Source organism: Tachyglossus aculeatus, chromosome 5, assembly GCF_015852505.1.
Source record: "Tachyglossus aculeatus isolate mTacAcu1 chromosome 5, mTacAcu1.pri, whole genome shotgun sequence".
Taxonomy (NCBI): domain Eukaryota; kingdom Metazoa; phylum Chordata; class Mammalia; order Monotremata; family Tachyglossidae; genus Tachyglossus; species Tachyglossus aculeatus.
This window is the reverse complement of record NC_052070.1, coordinates 26,135,569-26,156,335: the sequence shown is the minus strand read 5'-3', so window position 1 is coordinate 26,156,335 and position 20,767 is coordinate 26,135,569. Positions and strand designations below refer to the sequence as shown.

The window sequence follows — 20,767 nt, the reverse complement described above, 5'->3', positions numbered from 1 at the left end:
AAATGTTTATTTAACCTCTCAAGCTTACCTACTCAATGTGCCTCATTTTTGCTCTCCTGTCCCTGCCCTCTTACTCCCATGTTCTCCACTACCCGGAACTGCCCGGCACATTTATCTGGCAGACCAACTTCAGAAGTCACATCTCTTCCAGGAGGCCCCCAATTAATTTATTGTAATCTCTGTAGTTTAAAAAACCCCAACTACCACTTTACCAGTTCTATGCCACCTAATCACTTAAATATTCAACCTACCATTGCACTTAATTACATACCTTACATAGCCACATTTCCTACTTCCTCCTACCTGTAATTTATTTTAGTTTTTTTCTCTCCCAAAAGAGTTAAGCTTCTTAAGGGCAGGGATCATATTCTACTAATTCTATTGTACTTTCCCAAATGCTTAGGACAGAGCTCTGTAGAGTTGACCACAAGAACAATACTAATGATTGATCATAATTAGAATGTTTATTCACTAGTGATACATGAAATTAAAGTTAATTAAACTGTCATTTTAAGGAGAAATAATGTACCAATTACCTTCTCTTCACATCATTGTTTATTTGCAAGGACTGACTATTTTTTTTGTGTGTGAAAGCTAAAATGCTAGCTCTTAATTTATTATCTTGAAAGTAGCCGCAATATTTTGAACACGGTGTTTTTTATTCTCAAAAAAACAAAATGATAGTTTTTTCTTACCAGTTTACTTTGATTTTGAAATGCAATTACAACTTCAGGATGTGATCTTTTCATTATCAATGATGAGCTTGTTGGAAAACCTTTTCACAGATTTCAAAGACAAAAGCAATGAGTAATTTCATTTGTACACTTGTGAAGCATTTTGCAGTGTGTGATGAACTGGAAATTATGGTCAAGGATGGTGTGATGGTCGTGAAAAATAATTGTCATGGTACCCAAGCATTCAATCCCTGTTTCTCCCTGAGCCACAAAAAGCCAGACAAAAGTGAGGAAAATGTAGTAGAAAGTCAACAATCCAAATCTGTTTATGTAATTTAAAAAAGTAAGGAAAAGGGAGTATACATAGATTGGAATATCTAGCAGTTTGAATTTTTTAGTAGCCCTTTCAAAGAGAACGTGAATTATAGTTATGAGAATGATGATGATGATGATGATGACTGTGATACTTCTTCATAGCTTACCATGTGCCAAGCATACTATTTTATACTGGGGCAGTTACAAGGTAATCACATTGGACCCAGTTTCTGTCTCATGTGGAGCTCACAATCTAAGAGGTCTTTGAAAAATTAACACTCGTCTTATAATTTCCAGCTCATTGAGACGATCAGTGCAATAGATGGAGATGATTCAGTAGAAGATCATCATTTTTACTTCTATATGTCACCAGAGGCCATAATCAACTCAAACTTCACTGTCAAGGATAATCAAGGTAGTGTTCTTAATGGAGACTGTGGGAATCTCTTTCATGTGTGATGTCTGATTTGACATGAAGCTTTGATAGGAATGTCTTCTCCTACAGTGCAGAATAGGCGTGGAAATTAAGACACACTGGGTGACTGAAATAATTTTTCCAAATAGAGAAGATATACACAATAGGTCAATGGTTTACTTATCTACAACTCTTCCAACAAACAAGAGGCTTCCAGGAAACCTTCATTGTTTGGACTGTTCCAATTAAGACATCGACTAATGATCTGCCTCTCCCACCCCCTTGTCTGATTGGTTTCCCCAGGTAGGATCTGGTTGATGGGTAAATCTGTTTGTTAAGTGTTCTCCATGATCTGACTGGTGGGTGAATCTGTTTGTTAAGTGTTCTCAATTATCTGATCGGGGAGATGTTCTGTCCGTTGCATCCCCCATGCATCATTGACTGGTGTGATGCTATGTCCACTGATGGTGACTGGAGCCCAGTGGAACCCCTGTGGAGGCTTCTCCAGAAAATGCTAGCAAATACATACACTCCTCCTCCCCGTAAATCTGTACTATTCCCCAACTGAGACCTCTGCCCTCTCAACCCCATCCATCTCTCGCAGTGCATCACACCCCACCTAGCCTCCATACCCATTCTACCCACTCTTGGTGATGAAATGGATACTCTCAAGTCCACCCTTTCTAATCAACTCAACTTACTCACTCCTCAACCCTTCATCACTTGCGCACCACTAACCCACAGTCCTGGATCACCTGCACTGTCCTCCTCCCCCTCGCTGTTATGCTTAAGCTGCTGAACGCTGTCGGCGGAAATCTAAACATCAGGCCGACCTTGCCCACTTCAAGTGTGTCCTTTCTTGCCTTAACTCTGCCCTCTCCTCTGTCCAGCAACACTATTTCTCTTCCCTTATTAACACCCATGCCCGTCACCTTCATCAGCTGTTCTGGACATTTAACTCATTTCTCAGGCCCCTGTCCCCCAACTTCCCCCATCCCTCACCCCCCAAAGATCTGGCCATCTACTTCATTAAGAAAATTAACACCATCAGGTCTTAGCTCACCCAAATCACCCCTTCCCATTCTCAATTCCTCCTCCTCTTGGCCCCCTTTTCAACTTTCCCATCCTTCACAGCAGTGTCTCCAGAGGAGATTCCCTACCTCCTCTCAAGTGCCACCCCTTCCACATATGCATCGGACCCCATTTCTTCACACCTTATCAAAACTCTCGCCCCTTCCTTCCTTAACTACCATCTTCAACCGCTCACTCTCCAATGGCTTCTTCCCCACTGCCTTCAAACGGGCCCACATCTCCCCCATCCTAAGAAATCTCTCCCTTGACCCCACAGCTCCCTCCAGTTATTGTGCCATCTCCCTCTTACTCTTCCTCTCCAAAATTCTGGAGCAAGTTGTCTACATTTGCTGCCTCCAATTCCTCTCCTCCAACTCTCTCCTGGACCACCTCCAACCTGGCTTCCAACCCCTTCACTTCACTGAAACCGCCCTCTCAAAGGTAACCAAGGACATCCTTCTTGTCAAATCCAGTGGCTCCTACTCCATTATAATCCTCCTCGACTGCTCAGCTGCCTTTGACACTGTGGACCATCCCCTTCTCCTCAATATGTTATCCAACCTTGGCTTCACAGACTCCGTCCTCTCCTGGTTCTCCTCTTATATCCCTGGCCGTTCATTCTTAGTCTACTTCACAGGTTCCTCCTCCGCCTCCCATCCCCTTACTGTAGGGGTCCCTCAAGGTTCCGTTCTTGGTCCCTTTCTATTCTCCATCTGAACTCCCTCCCTTGGAGAACTCATTCATGCCCACGGCTTCAAATATTAATCTTTAACCGGATGACACCCAAATCTATATCTCTTCCTCTGTTCTCTCTCCCTCCCTCCAGGCTCACATCTCCTCCTGTCTTCAGGACAACCTCCTGCCACCTCAAACTCAACATATCCTAGACAGAGCTCCTTATCTTCCCTCCCAAACTTTCCCATCATTGTAGACGGCACAACCATGCTTCCCATCTCACAGGCCCGTAACGTTGGTGTCCCCCTTGAGCCTGCTCTCTCATTCACCCCACATACCCAATCCGTCACCAAATCCTACCGGTCTCACCTTCACAACATCTCCATGATCTGTCCTTCCCACTCCATCCAAACTGCTACCACATTAGTACAATTTATCATCCTATTCTGACTGGATTACTGCATCGACCTCCTTTCTGACCTCCCAACCTCCTGTCTCTCCCCACTTCAGTCCATACTTCCCTCTGCTACCCAGATTATCTTTCTACAGAAACATTCAGGGCATGTCATCCTCTCCTCAAAAATCTCCAGTGGTTGCCTAACAACTGTGAGCCTGTTGTTGGGTAGGGACCGTCTCTATATGTTGCCAACTTGTACTTCCCAAGCACTTAGTACAGTGCTCTGCACACAGTAAGTGCTCAATAAATATTATTGAATGAATGAACTTCCATATCAAACAAAAACTCCTCACTATTGGCTTTAAAGCTTGTACACTCCACTCCTCTGGTGTTAACCTTCTCACTGTGCCGCGATCTCACCTGCCTCACTACCAACCCCTGTCCTATGTCCTATCTCTGGCCTGGAACTCCCTCCCTCCTCAATCCTCCCAACATTCACTCTTCCCCCCTTCAAAGCCCTACTGAAGGCACACCTCCTCCAAGAGGACTTCCCAGACTAATCCCCCATCTCCTCAGTTCCCCCTATCTTCTGCATCACCTCAATCCACTTCCTTCGCTCTTCCCCCCATTCCCACCTCACAGCACTTATGTATATATGTATATATCTATAATTCTATTCATTCATATCGATGCCTGCTTACTTGTTCCGATGTCTGTCTCCCCTGCTCCAGAGGGTAAGCCCGTTATGGGCAGGGATTGTCTCTTTTTGTTGCTGTATTGTACTTTCCAAGCACTTAGTACAGTTCTCTGCACACAGTAAGTGTTCAATAAATACAATTGAATGAATATCCTGGGAAATGTGGAGTACACAGCTCTGAAAACCTGACCCTCTGCCCTTGACCTGGTTGTGAAAGGAGTTCCACTGTGTCTCCTTTCCCAGCACCTGCTCTTCACTAACAGGGAAGAACCAGTCCTTGGCACACTTCATAGACAGTATAGTAGCTTTGATAAGTCAGGTTTTGAGGAATTCATCAACCAAAAGGGTCTCTGTAATAAAGTTCAAGTGACTTTGTGGTATCAGAAACAGTGTGACTTCTGGACTCGGAAAAGAACTGAAATTGTGATCATAGAGTTGTCCCCAGTTGAAGAACTTAGACTTCAAGCACTTAGTACAGTTCTATGCATGCAGTAAATGCTCAATAAATACCAACTGATTAGATCATAGAGCATTTTGTGTTTCATGGAAGAAGAAACACAAAAGGAGGAGCAGCATGGCTCAGTGGAAAGAGCACGGGCTTTGGAATCAGAGGTTGTGGGTTCAAAACCCAGCTCCGCCAATTGTCAGCTGTGTGACTTTGGGCAAGTCACTTAGCTTCTCTGGGCCTCAGTTACCTCATCTGTAAAATGGGGATTAAGACTGTGAGCCCCCCGTGGGACAACCTGATCACCTTGTAACCTCCCCAGCGCTTAGAACAGTGCTTTGCACATAGTAAGCGCTTAACAAATGCCATCATTATTATTATTATTAAGAACCTTAAGAAAGAAAAAGAGGTTGGAAAAGGGAAGAAACAGGGATGCAGTGGGGAAGAGAGTGGGAGAAAAATAAAATAGACCTCGAGAGTTTTTCACACTTTCATTTCTAGCTTGTTTTAAGCCTTGAAAACATGCATTTCAAATCTGTAACATGGAAATAATAATGTATATTCATCTACAAAGAGGGCATGATGGATTGATAATCAGTGGCTCTTTAAAATTTCTCAGTTTCAAATTAAATTGATTTAACCAAAATTAGTCTTAAAGACAAATATGTACATAAATTTATTTTGGAAGCCATCAAAACAGGGATCAAGAATAATGCACAGAAAATATAGCACAAGAATGATTTATGCTTGATAAAGTTCTAATAAAATTATTAAAGCATAACATGCTAACTTTATTCCACTTCCTGAATTAAAGGCCCTAAATACTCACAGAAGAGGACTTTGTAAATAAAGTAGAGAATTAGCCGTAACAATGATTTCTCTGTTTGGATTGATAAAAAGGAAAAAAAAAGGATTTGGAGACAAAAGAAGCTTTCACATTTATTTAACTTCATTGCTGTCGCATTTAAACTGTGGGCATTGATTTCTGATGACATCATGTGAATGCTTTCTCTGTGGGTTTTAATGCTAAGCTGTTCTGATATTGATCTGAATGCTCAAAAAGAATATTATGGGGAACACCAATCGAAACTAATCTGAAGGGAAAACGTAGTTCTACAACAGATGAAATTGCAACAGAGAAAACCGCTTAAAGTCAGTCTTTTGAGATTTGGAAGAAGAGCTGTTTCAAACTCAACTAAAGTACACACTGCTCATATTGACTTTGCTAATTATTTGAATGTTCTGGCTAGGCGGATAAATCAATGTGACTAAGTTTTTAAAAGTTCAGTGTATATTAAATAGGAAACTAGTTTCTTAACAACCTCGAAGTCAAATAAAACATACTAATAAAGGTTTCAGAATCAGATTTCTTTAACCCTTATCATGCTACCGGTCACCAACATGTAGAATTCATTCCACAGAGTAGCTATTCCTTTGGAAAATATCTTTGAAAATGGCATCTAGGGATGGTCCTTTTATTGTTTTTAATGGTATTTCTTAAGTGCTTAGTATGTATCAAACACTGTTCTAAGTACAGGGGTAAGTACAGGTCAGTTACGTTGGATTCAGTCACCGTCCTGCATGGGGCGTAGGAGGGAGAACAGGTATTGAATCCCCATTTTATAGTTGAGGAAACTGAGGCACAGAGAAGTCAAGTGACTTGCCCAAGGTCACACAGCAAGCAATTGGCAGAGCCAGGATTAGAACCCAGGTCCTCTGACTCCAAGGCCTGGGTTCCTTCCACTAGGCCATGTTGCTGCTGAGTAGTTTCCCCTGTGTCCTGTTTCTATGCATTCAAGATGATGCACTGTGCTACATCCTATTTTGGATATAGAAATACATAGGAAGAGATAATCATCTATGATATCTATGGCCTCCGTAATGCCCATGGAGTGGCGTGAAAATGACCTCACTAAAATGGTAGAATTGGATCCATGTAGGTGAGAGTGGGTGACAATACTCATGTGACTTACGTCTCATGGCTTCAAGCTCGTTGTGGGCAGGAAATCTGTCTACCAACTCTGTCATACACTCCCAAATACTAAGTACAGTGCTCTGTTCACAGTAAGTGCTTAGTAAATACCACGGAATTACTAATTGGCCCCCCAATTCCTCGGCTGTACAGTCAGAATGGGGGGAAAGAGAAGATACAGAGAAAATCTCTTTCCACTCTAGGTAGAAAAGATATGTTATTTCATGTTTCTAACAAGACAATATTATATATTGTGTATATATGTGTATATGTATTATTCTATTTGTTTTATTAATGATGTGTATGTATCTATAATTCTACTTATTTATACTGATGCTATTGATGCCTGTTTACTTGTTTTGATGTCTGTCTCCCCCCTTCTAGACTGTGAGCCTGTTGTTGGGCAAGGATTGGAAGAAGCAGCGTGGCTCAGTGGAAAGAGCACGGGCTTTGGAGTCAGAAGTCATGGGTTCAAACCCCAGCTTTGCCAATTGTTCAGCTGTGTGACTTTGGGCAAGTCACTTAACTTCTCCATTCCTCAGTTACCTCATCTGTAAAATGGGGATTAAGATTGTGAGCCCCCTGTGGGACAACCTGATCACCTGGTAACCTCCCAAGCGCTTAGAACAGTGCTTTGCACATAGTAAGCGCTTAATAAATGCCATCATTATTATTATTGTCTCTATTTGTGGCTGAATTGTCCTTTCCAAGCATTTGGTACACTGCTCTGCACACAGTAAGCGATCAATAAATATAATTGAGTGAATGAATGAATATATTGCTTTCACAGTAGAGATCATGAAAAGGTTGATAAAGCTAAAAGATCATGACTGTCTCAATAATTTCATGATTTACCTGTTGCTATTTGGTTCAATTCTCTATGCAGTAGAAAAGCCACTATGCAAATCCTATGGAACCAAGGCAAGCTTGGAACATTTGCTTTTGAGGACAAAGTCAGGTTTGGTCATATTGGCTATGAATCAAGATAATTTTGTTTAGTGATAAGCACTTCTTCTAGATTCTACCAGTTAGACTCAGAGCAGATAGTCATTGTTAGAGTAGCCAAACTTTGGACGTTCTGATTTCTTTTCTAGAACCCTGCAGATTCTATACAGTCCTCCTTTGCCAACTTGACCCATTTCCCTAATTGGTGTACTGTAAAGAGGGTAAGCTTTCTGTGGGAGGGGGCAGATCACTTTCAAATCATCAAGGGCAGGGACTCTGTGAACCCCCTCCACCATCTAGTTATTTCTCCATCTCCCTTCAACCAATCGTGTCCAGAAATGTCAAAGGGAGAATTTGTCACTAGGCTGATGTGTGTCGTGGCTGCCCAGAGCCATGGTTGAGTCCTGCTGTCCACTGGCTCCGGCTCCTGTCCTCCAACCACCTTCTTGATCCCCTACAATCTGACTTCCACCATCCACTACTCTGTAGAAACAGTCCTCTCCAAAGCCTCCAGTGTCCTCCTTCTTGTGAAATCCAAAAGACCTAACTCTATCCTAATCCTCCTTGACCTGCCTTCAACACTTCAACATTCTCCTGGAAAAAGTATCTAACCTTGGCTTCACTAATACTGTCCTCTCCTGGTTCTCTTCTTAGCTCTTTGACCATTCCCTCTCAGTATCTTTCACAGATTCCTCCTCCACCTAACTGCTGGAGTCCCCCAGAGCTCAGTTCTGCATCCCTTCTAGTCTCTACCCACTCCAATAGGAAAGTGATTTGCTTCCATAGCTTCAATTACCATTTCCATTTGGGTGACTCCTAAATCTGTCTCACTAGTTCCGACCTTTCTGATTCTCTGCAGTCTCGCATTTCCTCCTGCCTTCAGAATGTCTCTACTTGGATGTCCTGTCAATACCCCAAAAGTTAACATGTCCAAAATGGAACTCCTAAAGTTCTCCACCAAACCTCCTCCTTCCTCTACCTTTCATTCATTCATTCATTCATTCATCCTTTCATTCATTCAATTGTATTTATTAAGCTCTTACTGTGTGTGGAGCACTGTACTAAGCACCTGGGAAAGTACACTATAACAATAAACAATGATAATCCCTTCCCACAACGAGCTCACAGCTTAGATGTGGGGAGACATTCATTCATTCATTCAGTCAGTCATATTTATTGAGCCCTTACTGTGTGCAGAGTACTGTACTAAGCACATGGAAAGTACAATTTGGCAACATATAGAGACACACCCTACCCAACAATGGGATCACAGTCTAGAAGGGGGAGACAGGCAGATATATTGTGAGACAGGGAGGATGGTAATTTTGTCTATGGTGATACGACAGTCAGGGGAAGGTTAGTCTTAAATAAAGGCTGAAAAAAGTATTTTAATTACTTTAATAACTAAACAGAAATGATAATTTTTTAGGAAAAATACATTTGTAACAAACAGATCAAAAATTATGGAATTGAGTCAACTTTTTGGTTGATCTGTGAAAAAACATTTTTATTTTAGAGCTGGGGGAGAACAAAGGGAGCAAGTCAGGGTGATGCAGAAGGGAGCGGGAAATGAAACTGTAGAAAGCACTGTAGATATCAAAGTAGACAACACCACCATCCTCATTGTCTCTTTAGCCTGTGTCCTTGGCATTATCCCGACGCAACTCTCTCATTCAACTCACACATACAATCTGTTACCAAATCCTGTCGATTCTGCCTTCACAACACCTCTAGAATCCACCCCTCCTTCTACCACATTTGACTAGACATCTGTCATATTCTGTCTCAACTACTGCATTAGCCTCCTCAGTGATGTCCAAACATCCAGTCTCTCCACCATCCAGTCCGTATTTCAGTCTGCTGCCTGGATCATTTTCCTAAAAAAGATATTTTAATGTAGATCTTCCCATTCTGCAAAAACCTCCAATGATTGCCCATTGGTCATCACATCAAACAGAAAATCCTCACCAATAACATCAGTTTTAAGGCAGTCCATCAGTTTTCCCCATCTGACCTAACTTCACTAAACCCCCACTACAACCCAGCCCCCACACTTCACTCCTCTAACACCAATCTACTGCTGAGCCTCGCTCTCATCTTATCATCGATCCCTCAACCATATCTTTCCTCCCACAGGGAATTTCCTACCACTCACCCCATTTTCAAAGCCCTACAAAAGTCATATCAATCAATTAATCAATCCATCAATCAATTATTCAATCAGTGGTATTTACTGAGCCAGTCTTCAGTGGAGAGCACTGTACTACGTGATTGGGAGAACCCAATACAGTGTCTTTTAAGAAGCCTTCATTGACTAATCTCTCATCTCTCCCAGCTATTGTCTTTCCTTGTGTCACTCATGCAATTGGGACTGTAATATCTAAGTACTTTGATATTCACCACAACCCTGCCTCTCTGACACTTATGTCCAAAACTTTATACTTTGTGGCTTCCCCTGACTGTAACTTATTTTACTTCCAGTCTCCCCAGCTCCACTGTGAGTTCCATGAGGGCAGGGATTATGTCTAAAAACTCTACTGTAAGGTACTGTACAAAGCATCTAGTGATAGCATTTATTAAGTGCTTACTATATGCAAAGCACTGTTCTAAGCGCTCGGGAGGTTGCAAGGTGATCAGGTTGTCCCACGGGGGGCTCACAATCTTCATCTCCATTTTACAGATGTGATAACTGAGGCACAGAGAAGTGCCTTACCCAAAGTCACACAGCTGGCAGTTGCTGGAGCCGGGATTTGAACCCATGACCTCTGACACCAAAGCCCGGGCTCTTTCCACTGAGCCACGCAGTTTAGTACAGAAAGTCCTCACTAAATACCAGTAATTGATCGGTTGCATTTCTCCAGTGCTTAATTCAGTGTAGTGCACCCAGATGAGGAATCAATCCTCGGTTTTATTGCCCAAAGCTTGTTAGAGTATTCATAAGGAGGATAGGTATTTACTACGTATGCATCTTTCTTCATAGATAATACAGCTGCGATTCTGACCAGGAAAAATGGATTCAGCCGTCAAGAACAGCCGGTTTTCTATGTACCGATCTTAATTGAAGATAATGGGATTCCATCCCTTACCAGCACAAACACCCTTACTATCAATGTCTGCGACTGTAACGTGAATGGCAGTACCCACTCTTGTCACTACGGAGCACTTATGTTTTCCATGGGATTCAGCACAGAAGCTTTAATTGCTATTTTGGCCTGCACCCTGACGTTGCTGGGTAAGAAACATAGTGTGGCATTTCTTCCTGTTGCTGTAGTTGGCTTCATGTAGCTCACCGTGCATTTATGCCCTGTTCTTCTGGATAAAGCACTAAACTTGGCTTTGTAAAGTAGTGGCTACTTTAAAAAAAAAAAGCTAGAGCTAGAGAAATTCCATTTCTGGTACAGGGATTAAGCATGCTCAGCCAAAAGCTAAAAGCTATAGAGTTTATTACACAAGCCATTGTCCCAGAGGGGTGTATTTTCAGATGTGGGATATTGCATGCTATCCTTCCAATATTCTCTTTCAATTCACATTGATATTATACACTTTGTTGTTCATTTGTTTTATGGTATTTGTTAGGCATTTACTATGTGCCAAACACTATTCTAAACACTGGGGTAAATACAAGTTTATCACATTGGACATGGTCCCTGTCCCCCATGGGGCTCACAGTCGAAAGGAGGAAGATTTAATCCCCATTTTACAGTTGAGGAAACTGAGGCACAGAGAAGTTGGAGAATGAGGAAATGAGTAGAGCTAGAAGATAATGTGGTGAAAGAGAGGAAAATCAGCATATTGTCAGAATTGAAAATCACACAAACAAAACAAGCATGCAGCGTGGCTCAGTGGAAAGAGCACGGGCTTTGGAGTCAGAGTTAATGGGCTCGAATCCCGGCTCTGCCAATTGTCAGCTGTGTGACTTTGGGTAAATCACTTAACTACTCTGGGTCTCAGTTACCTCATCTGTAAAATGGAGATTAAGATTGTGAGCCCCCCGTGGGACAACCTGATCACCTTGTAACCTCCGCAGTGCTTAGAACAGTGCTTTGCACATAGTAAGTGCTTAATAAATGCCACTATTATTATTACTATTAATAATAAGAAAATGCTAGAAATCATGATTTCCCCTTATAAAGTTTAGTTTCTTTGTCAAAGACTTTTTAGACTATTTATAGATGAGAAGTTTGGGCTAGGTATTGCTGGTTTATACAGTGATTCACCCATGCCCACACAATCAATCAGTCAATGAGAGTTATTGAGCACTGACTGTTTACAGAGCACTATACTAAGCGCTTGACACACACCCAAGCACAATTTTGATGTGTACTGAGCACTATCTATGCATCTAGCATTATTCTAGATATAAAATAATCAGATCAGAAATAGTCTCTATATCAAACTGGGGTTAGAATCTAAGAGATGGGGTATCTTCTCTCCCTTTTACAAATCAAGAATTTGAGGCAAAGAGAGATTAATTTCCTCAGTTCACACCGAAAGCCAGTGGCAGATTCAAACCCAGATCTCCTCATTGCCAGATTTATGTGCTTTCCATTTGGCCATGCTTGCTGAAATCACTTCGTCAACAACACTTGTTTCAACCTTTACATTTTGGCTGGAATGTTTTTGGGAAACTAAGGAACATTCTTCCAGCAACTCAAAAACATTCTTCCAACAATTCGTGTCTGAAGAAAACAAGAAGCCACGAGAAGCAGCATGACCTAGTGGAAAGAGTACAGTGCTCTGCACACAGTAAGCGCTCAATAAATACAATTGATTGATTGATTGATTGATTCAGAGGACCTGTGTTCTAATCCCAGCTCCACCGCCTGTTGGCTGTGTGACCTTGGACAAGTCACTTAACTTCTCTATGCCTCAGTTTCCTCATCTGTAAAATGGGGATTAAATACCAGTTCTCCCTCCTACTTAGAATAAGAGCCCTGTAGGACAGGGACTGTGTCCAACCTGATTATCTTGTATTAACCTCAGGGCTTAGAACAGCGCTTGGCACATAATAAGGACTTAACAAATACCACTATTAGTATGTCAAAAAAAATGGTTGCGCTCATTACCGTGTGACTTGCTCTGCACTAGGTAAGGCACATGCTAGCACGTGAGCTGTTTCTAATATACGATTAATCAGAAATGTAATGCCACATTGTTGGAAAACTGAAGGTTGATGACACTTGCCTCCTCCATTCATTCATTCAATCGTATTTATTGAGCGCTTACTGTGTGCAGAGCACTGTACTAAGCTCTTGGAAAGTACAAGTTGGTAACATATACATTACCTGTATATATGTATATATGTTTGTGTGTATTTATTACTCTATTTATTTTACTTGTACATATTTATTCCATTTATTTTATTCTGTTAATATGTTTTGTTTTGTTCTCTGTCTCCCCCTTCTAGACTGTGAGCCCACTGTTGGGTAGGGACCGTCTCTATATGTTGCCAACTTGTACTTCCCAAGTGCTTAGTACAGTGCTCTGCACACAGTAAGCGCTCAATACAATTGAATGAATGAATGAATGAATATTGATACGGTCCCTACCCAACAATGGGCTCACAGTCTAGAAGGGGGAGACAGACAACAAAACAAAACATATTAACAAAATAAAATAAATAGAATAAATATGTACAAATAAAATAGAGTAATAAATATGTACAAACATATATACATATATACAGGTGCTGTGGGAAGGGGGAGAGGAAGGAGGGGGCTCAGTGTGGGAAGGCCTCCTGGAGGAGGTGAGCTCTCAGTAGGGCTTTGAAGGGAGGAAGAGAGCTAGCTTGGCGGATGGGAGGAGGGAGGACATTCCAGGCCAGGGGGAGGACGTAGACAGGGGGTCGACGGCGGGACAGGCGAGAACGAGGTACAATGAGGAGGTTAGCTTCAGAGGAGCAGAGGGTGCCATCCATAGCACATGGGTGCCATGTAGTACCATCCCAAGATCCTATATATAAATGGAAATGCAGAAATAGAGTGAAATGTTAATACTCTTCTACATTACTAAAGACGTTTCAAATTGTGAAATCTCGATCCACGTTGATGTATCATAACTTCACTTTGCTGTCATAAAAAGGTAGTGTATGGTGATTGGATCCAATTTTTTTCAGTTGATATTTTATCCAGATTTCACTAAGCATCTTTCAGATGCTTAAATTCATTTTTTTTCTGTTTCTATTCTAGTTTACTTGTCTATTGGCATTGACTATGTTGATCAAAGGGGGCTGACTGTAGATTTTGTCACATTGACCACTCCCAGTAGTTAAAATGTGTGTCGTTACATTCACTGCCAATAGCTTTAGGGAATCATGCTACACTTTTAGAAGACTGGGCACGTAAGCAGTAGTTTTGAAAGGATTGGATGACTGTCTGAAGTAAAAGTGGAACAACCATTAACAGAGAGGACCCAAAAAAGGATTAACAGAGAGCTGTGGACATGGATGAGATTAAAAACAAGAGAAAGACTCAAGTTGTAGGGGCAAGAGGCAATTGGTAAAAGCTTCTGCATGATGAAGAATGGGTAGTACGTATTTTAAAGAAAAAGGCCTTGAGGAGGAATTGAGAGTGGAAGAAAGGGATCTAGGAGACAGCACCAAGGGAGGCAACCAGGAAATGGGGAGTGTCGAGAGTAGAAGAGAAAACCAAGAGAGGTGATGGCAAATGCTCGAAAGCCAGAGACATGTGAATGCAAGTTATAAATAAGTGGGCCAAGAAGAAAAGATTTAACTGGAAAGAGAAAGTCAGTCAGGCAGAAACAGTCAGGAAGAGGAAAGTGGAAAAATACTGTCAGATATCTGGTTCTCAAATGTAGTCTTTGTGACTCTCTACTAATGTAGAATTGTTATTTCTTATGTACTATGTCATTCTCCCTCCCTTCAAAGCCCTACTGAGAGCTCATCTCCTCCAGGAGGCCTTCCCAAACTGAGCCTCCTACTTCCTCTCCCCCTCCTCCCCATCTCCCACCTTACCTCTGTCCCCTTCCCACAGCACTTGTATATATGTATATATGTTTGTACATATTTATTACTCTATTTTATTTGTACGTATTTATTCTATTTATTTTATTTTGTTAATATGTTTTGTTTTGTTGTCTGTCTCCCCCTTCTAGACAGTGAGCCGGTTGTTGGGTAGGGACCATCTCTATATGTTGTCAACTTGTACTTCCCAAGTGCTTAGTACAGTGCCCTGCACACAGTAAGCGCTCAATAAATACGATTGAATGAATGAATGAATTCAATGTTCTATAGTATATATTCGCCAGTCACCCCAATGTATCCATTTAAATTTGAGAATGTATCTCCTCTCTCTTCACTTTTGAGAAAGGGGTAGCACCCACCTGGTGGAAACACCATTTTGGAGAGGAGAGGACCAATATGATGATTGTGACAATTTGTGATACGACCACTGCAGAACAATTGCTACCCATCCATTCTTAGACCTCCTTCGTGGGCTTCTTTGACACACTGAGGGAGCCATTCTGGCACCTGAAAAGTGTCTCCAATCAAAGCAGGTGTGATTGGGTTACTGGGTCAGAGAAACAGCATGGCTTAGTGGAAAAAGCAGGAGTCAGAGGTTGTGGGTTCTAATCCTGCCTCTGCCACTTGTCAGCTGTGTGACTTTGGGCAAGTCACTTAACTTCTCTGTACCTCAGTTCCCTCATCTGTACAATGGGGATTAAGACTGTGAGCCCCACGTGGGACTACCTGATTACCTTGTACATACCCCAGTGCTTAGAACATTGCTTGGCACATAGTAAGTGCTTAACAAAAACCATCATTGTTATTCTTATTATTATTGTGTAATTATAGAAGCAGGTGGGAGGAGGGTGCGGGGAGAGAGTCTTTCTTTTGAGAATCAGTTAATCATACTTATTGAGCACTTACTCTGTGCAGAACACTGTAGTAAGCACTTGGGAGAGTACAGAATAACAACATAACAAACACGTTCCTGCCCACAAGGAGCTTACAGTGGACACTGGGAGACAGACAGTGATATAAATGAATAAAATTGCATTTATATACATAAGTGTTGTGGGGCAGGAAGGCGGGATGAATAAGTAGCTTGGCATAGTGGATAGAGCCCTGGTTTAGGAGTCAGAAGGCCATGGGCTCTAATCCCAGTTCCTCCTCATGTCTGCTGTGTGACTTTGGGCAAGTCACTTCACTCCTCTCTTTCTCCGTTACCTTATCTGTAAAATGGGTATTGAGACTGTGAGCCCCATCTGGGAGCCCCATCCCATGCTGAGATCTCACCTCCTCCAGGAGGCCTTCCCAGACTGAGCCCCTTCCTTCCTCTCCCCCTCGTCCCCCTCTCCATCCCCCCATCTTACCTCCTTCCCTTCCCCACAGCACCTGTATATATGTATATATGGTTGTACATATTTATTACTCTATTTATTTATTTATTTATTTTACTTGTACATTTCTATCCTATTTATTTTATTTTGTTGATATGTTTGGTTTTGTTCTCTGTCTCCCCCTTTTAGACTGTGAGCCCACTGTTGGGTAGGGACTGTCACTATGTGTTGCCAATTTGTACTTCCCAAGCGCTTAGTACAGTGTTCTGCACATAGTAAGCGCTCAATAAATATGATTGATTGATTGATTGATTGATCTGGGGCTGGGGCTGTATACAACCTGATTTGCTTGTATCCATCCCAGTGCTTAATACAGTGTTTGGTACATAGTAAGTGCGTAACAAATATTATTATTATTATTGTTATTATTATTATTATTAAAGGGACAAGTCAATTTAACGCAGAAGGGAGTGGGAGAAAAGGAACAGAGGGCTTAGTCAGGGAAGGCTGCTTGGAGGAGCTGTTCCTTCAATATGGCTTTGAAGGTGGGGAGAGTAATTGTCTGCTGGATATGAAGAGGGAGGGTATTCCAGGCCAGAGGCAGGTTGTGGGAGAGAGATCAGTGGCGAGAGAGACAATATTGAGGTATACTGAGAAAGTTGGCATTAGAGGAGGGAAGTGTGCGAGGAGGTTTGTAGTAATAACAATAATATTTGTTAAACACTTACTATGTGCCAAGCACTTTTCTAAGCACTGATGGAAATACAAGGATATCAGGTTGTCCCAGGTGGGGCTCACAGTCTTAATCCCCATTTTACAGATGAGAGAACTGAGGCACAGAGAAGTTAAGAGACTTGTCCAAAGTCACCCAGCTGAGAAAAGGCGGAGGCAGGATTCGAACCCATGACCTCTAACTCCCAAGCCCATGCTCTTTCCACTAAGTCAGGCTGCTGCTCATAAGAAAGTAGTGAGGTGAGGTAGGAGGGGGCAAGAAGATTGAGTGTTTTAAAGCACTCCATTCCCCCCAAAGATGCATTGCTCCCCCTCTGAATCTGAAATCGGGTGAATTTTGGAATGTGCAGTCCATGAGGTCCTATAGGGAATTTGAGGCCTATAGGGGGACAAATGAGGGATTTCAGATGGTATATCTCTAAATATTAGTTTGGAGGTCCAGCCGGCAGGCATTACACTGAGTAAATTACTCCCAGTGCTGGAGTTGGAATCCTGAGTTGGATGGATTATGGCTTTGATCCAGTAATGGTATTTTTTATGCTGATTTGTTGTATTCTGTCATCCAGTAGATTTTGATTTGGTTAAACTCTATCCTAAATGTCAAGTTAAAAGGGAACCTATGCATTACTACTACAGTTATCTTAAGGATGGTATTTACTTTGTCTAATGTTAACTTGTTCTTTTCAAGTTTTGATGAATATTCTAAATTTAAAATAGTCAAAAATAGTTTTAATTGAAAGGAAATTTTACTGGGAAGATAAGTGAATCAATTACCAATTCACGTGAGAACCATCAGAATTTCAGAATTCTTTACAAACCTACTGACAAGGGAGGAAAACCTTAAAAAAAGTCCCTGAAGAAAAAAGCTTGGTTTTTAAATTCCTTTCCCATTTTGTTTCCAATTGGCTAGAAATCTAAAGAGAGTAAACAACTGAGATGAAAAAAAATAGGAAGAATTGCCATTTTTCCTGTAAATAGCATCCAATAAATCTATTCTAAACTAGGGGCCATGGGGAGACAAAAAAAATAAACCCTTTAGGCTTCTTTGTCTTTTGTTAAAAGATTTTGAAGGAACACACTTAAGAGTTGTAATGGATCTCTGAAATTCCAAAATTTGTTCTGTGGTCAGATATTGAGTGAATGCAAATCCTTTACTGTCATTATTTACAGCAGACTGCAAGAGAACTCTAATTATATACAACATTGCATGCTGTATAAAACAATCATACAGCTGAAGAGTGTTTTGAAGGAAAAAGGAGTTCAAGGATGTGCAACTAACCCAGCAATTTATCTTATGAGAACAACATTTCCTTGAATTATATTGTACCTGACATTTCCTTCAGCATATATTGATACGATCAAGTTCTATTTTATATATTTACGCTCATGTCCTTCTCATTTTAAAAATAGAAGTTTATTTGGTTTAGAGTAGAGTTACTTAGGCCACATCCTAAACTCTATCTACAGGCTTGAAACTCAGCACATATATTCCACTGTAAACTGATGGAAAGAAAAGTATCTTAAAACATTTCATTTTCCTCATACTACATTTACCTTAAAAATAAAGTTCATTAAACTGGTGGCATTGAGATGGAAGATGCTATTTGGAAATAATCAATCAATCAATCAAATAGCATTTCTCAGAGAAAGGTCCCAGAACAAATAATAAAAAAATCCAATAGGGAGGTAAGTTAACTCATCTGTACAGTCTGGACTGTGAGCATCCCCCTCTAGACTGTGAGCAGGAATGTGTATGTTGTTATATTGTACTCTCCCAAGTGTTTAGTACAGTGCTTTGCTCACAGTAAGTGCTCAATAAATACGATTGAATGAATGAATCTATGCAAACTCTGGATTCCAGCATGGTGTCCTTCCAATCAAAAATTTCCAATAAATACCTTTCACTCACGAACCCAAGACAACCTTTGAGATATTGAGCAGGTTATGGATGCTCACAGCAGGAAAGGCAATTTTTCTCCTTTCATTAAATTTGAGTGTATTAGAAAAAGATAACATTTTAAATGGAAAAACAAAGCCTTCTATTAAAAACAAAAACAATAACAAAAACTAGGCCCAAATACTGAAGGTAGCCAGAGATAGGCACATTGTACTGAACCATCACCCTAAATGATTTCTACCTTTTCTTAACCAATTTTATAAGACCACGGTAGTTTTTCACCCCAAAATAATATTTTCATCTTGTAATCATAAGATCCCAGCTCTAGGTAACAGGGTTGCTGGCTTGTGATTGAACTGACATTAAGATTTAAGTTTTCTCATCCTTCCAATGTCTTCAAAAATATTATTAACTGTCCTGTTTTTTTTTTTCCCCACTAGTGGTGGTCCTGGTGGTCCTTAGCCTAAGGCAACGGAGAAAACCAACACTGTTTCCCGAGAAGGGGGAGGAATTTAGGGAGAATATTGTCCGTTATGATGACGAAGGAGGTGGTGAAGAGGACACAGAGGCTTTCGATATTGCCGCACTGAGGACCCGCACTGTTATGCGAGAGCGGAAGACTCGTCAAGCCATCACGACGGAGATCCGGAGCCTGTACCGCCAGTCTCTCCAGGTCGGCCCTGACAGCGCCGTGTTCCGGGAATTCATTGCGGAAAAACTCGAGGAAGCCAATTCCGATCCATGCGCACCTCCCTATGACTCCCTCCAGACATATGCATTTGAGGGGAAGGGATCCTTGACGGGGTCGCTCAGCTCTCTGGAATCTAGTGTCTCCGATCAGGATCAGAATTACGATTACCTGAGTGAACTGGGACCCCGTTTCCAGAAATTAGCCATTTTATACAGCTCCTCAGGAAGGGCCAAGAATTAGCCATTCACAAGGTAACTAGATGGATCAAACTCTGTGGTCAGTGAAATTGAGTGATTCCCCCGGAGATAAGAAAGTTCTCGGATGTGTCCAGTGTTAATTGTTAATCTCCTGCGGATCTGTCCAACCACATTCAATCCACGGATAAAAATATCCGCCTCAGCAATGCCCTCTGCAACTGGAAGATAATTCCATTCCTCCCTTCAGTGTCCAAATAACCATTCCCAGTGAGGCTGCAGTGGGTTTAATAAATGACTACTTATGATCTGCAGGTGGCCTGCTGAGTTTTTTCATTTTATATGGGAAACTAGTTATTCTCAGAGAATAGTATGCTCTGTGCTGGTCTTTATATACTATCTGGGTTAAGCTTTAAAAGCATTTCCAAAGTTTAGGCCGATAGCTGGTTTATATGAATTAACCAAAGCTACAGTGCATGGAATCGGTATTCTATTTTGTAATATGAAAACTTACGTGTAAAAAAGACCATGGCAAAATGTTTATGAAGCATTTATGGACTATCGTATTTATTTATTTTCAGAAGATAAAGCTAAAACTGCATATACTGATACTCAAATGAAGATCTTTTACGTGGTGTCAACCATTACTCACCATTAAATTTGAATGTGCATGAGCTGATTGGTCAGTGTGTTAAATTTGTAATTGACTTCTTAGTGGTACTTTAAAACAATTCGCTCTTCATACCAAAATGTTGCAGTTTAAAGTTTGAATCAACCACAGTGCCTATTTTGGTGCATAAAACCATTCCAGGCATTTTCTCTCTTTGAGCTGTAATGATGACATTTCTCGGGAATTTTATTTTTTCAATGGACTCTAAAACCAGGTGAAGTAGTCAGTTTTATTGTAAGAGTATTAAAGTTCCTTAAAAATGCTAAGCTGCTGGATGTAAAACTTTATGGATAGCATTAGATAATAAGATATGAAATACTCTACTAATCTACATGTTGATTGCACTAGAATCATTTGACTTCAAACCTGGTCTTCCATATTAGGTCTTAGGTGGACAAAAAAGAATGACAGGCATGGAAATACTTTCCCTTAGCATTTCTGAATGGGAGTGTGTGCCCATATGGTGACCTGAGGCTTTTCCAAATGATTCTTTTTTTTTTTAACGGCATTTGTTAAGACCTTATTATGTGCCAGTCACTATACTAAGGTTCTGTGATAGATAAAAGATAATCAGGTTGGACATGGTCTATATCCCCCATGGGGCTCACGGTATTATTCCCCATTTTACAGATGAGGTAACTCAGGAACAGAAAAGTTAAGTGACTTGCCCAAAGTT

General features: G+C 41.1%; 1 protein-coding gene across 1 annotated transcript in view; it reads left to right on the top strand.

The window, feature by feature from the left end:
• CDH19 (cadherin 19) overlaps positions 1-20,088 on the top strand; it is a 181,963-nt gene extending 161,875 nt beyond the window's left edge. The window contains exons 10-12 of the mRNA XM_038746647.1: positions 1,287-1,404; positions 10,587-10,838; positions 18,977-20,088. Coding sequence (XP_038602575.1) covers positions 1,287-1,404; positions 10,587-10,838; positions 18,977-19,467 — 861 coding nt within the window. The 3' untranslated portion in view covers positions 19,468-20,088. The remainder of the gene's footprint in view (positions 1-1,286; positions 1,405-10,586; positions 10,839-18,976) is intronic.
• Positions 20,089-20,767: the final 679 nt, after the last annotated feature.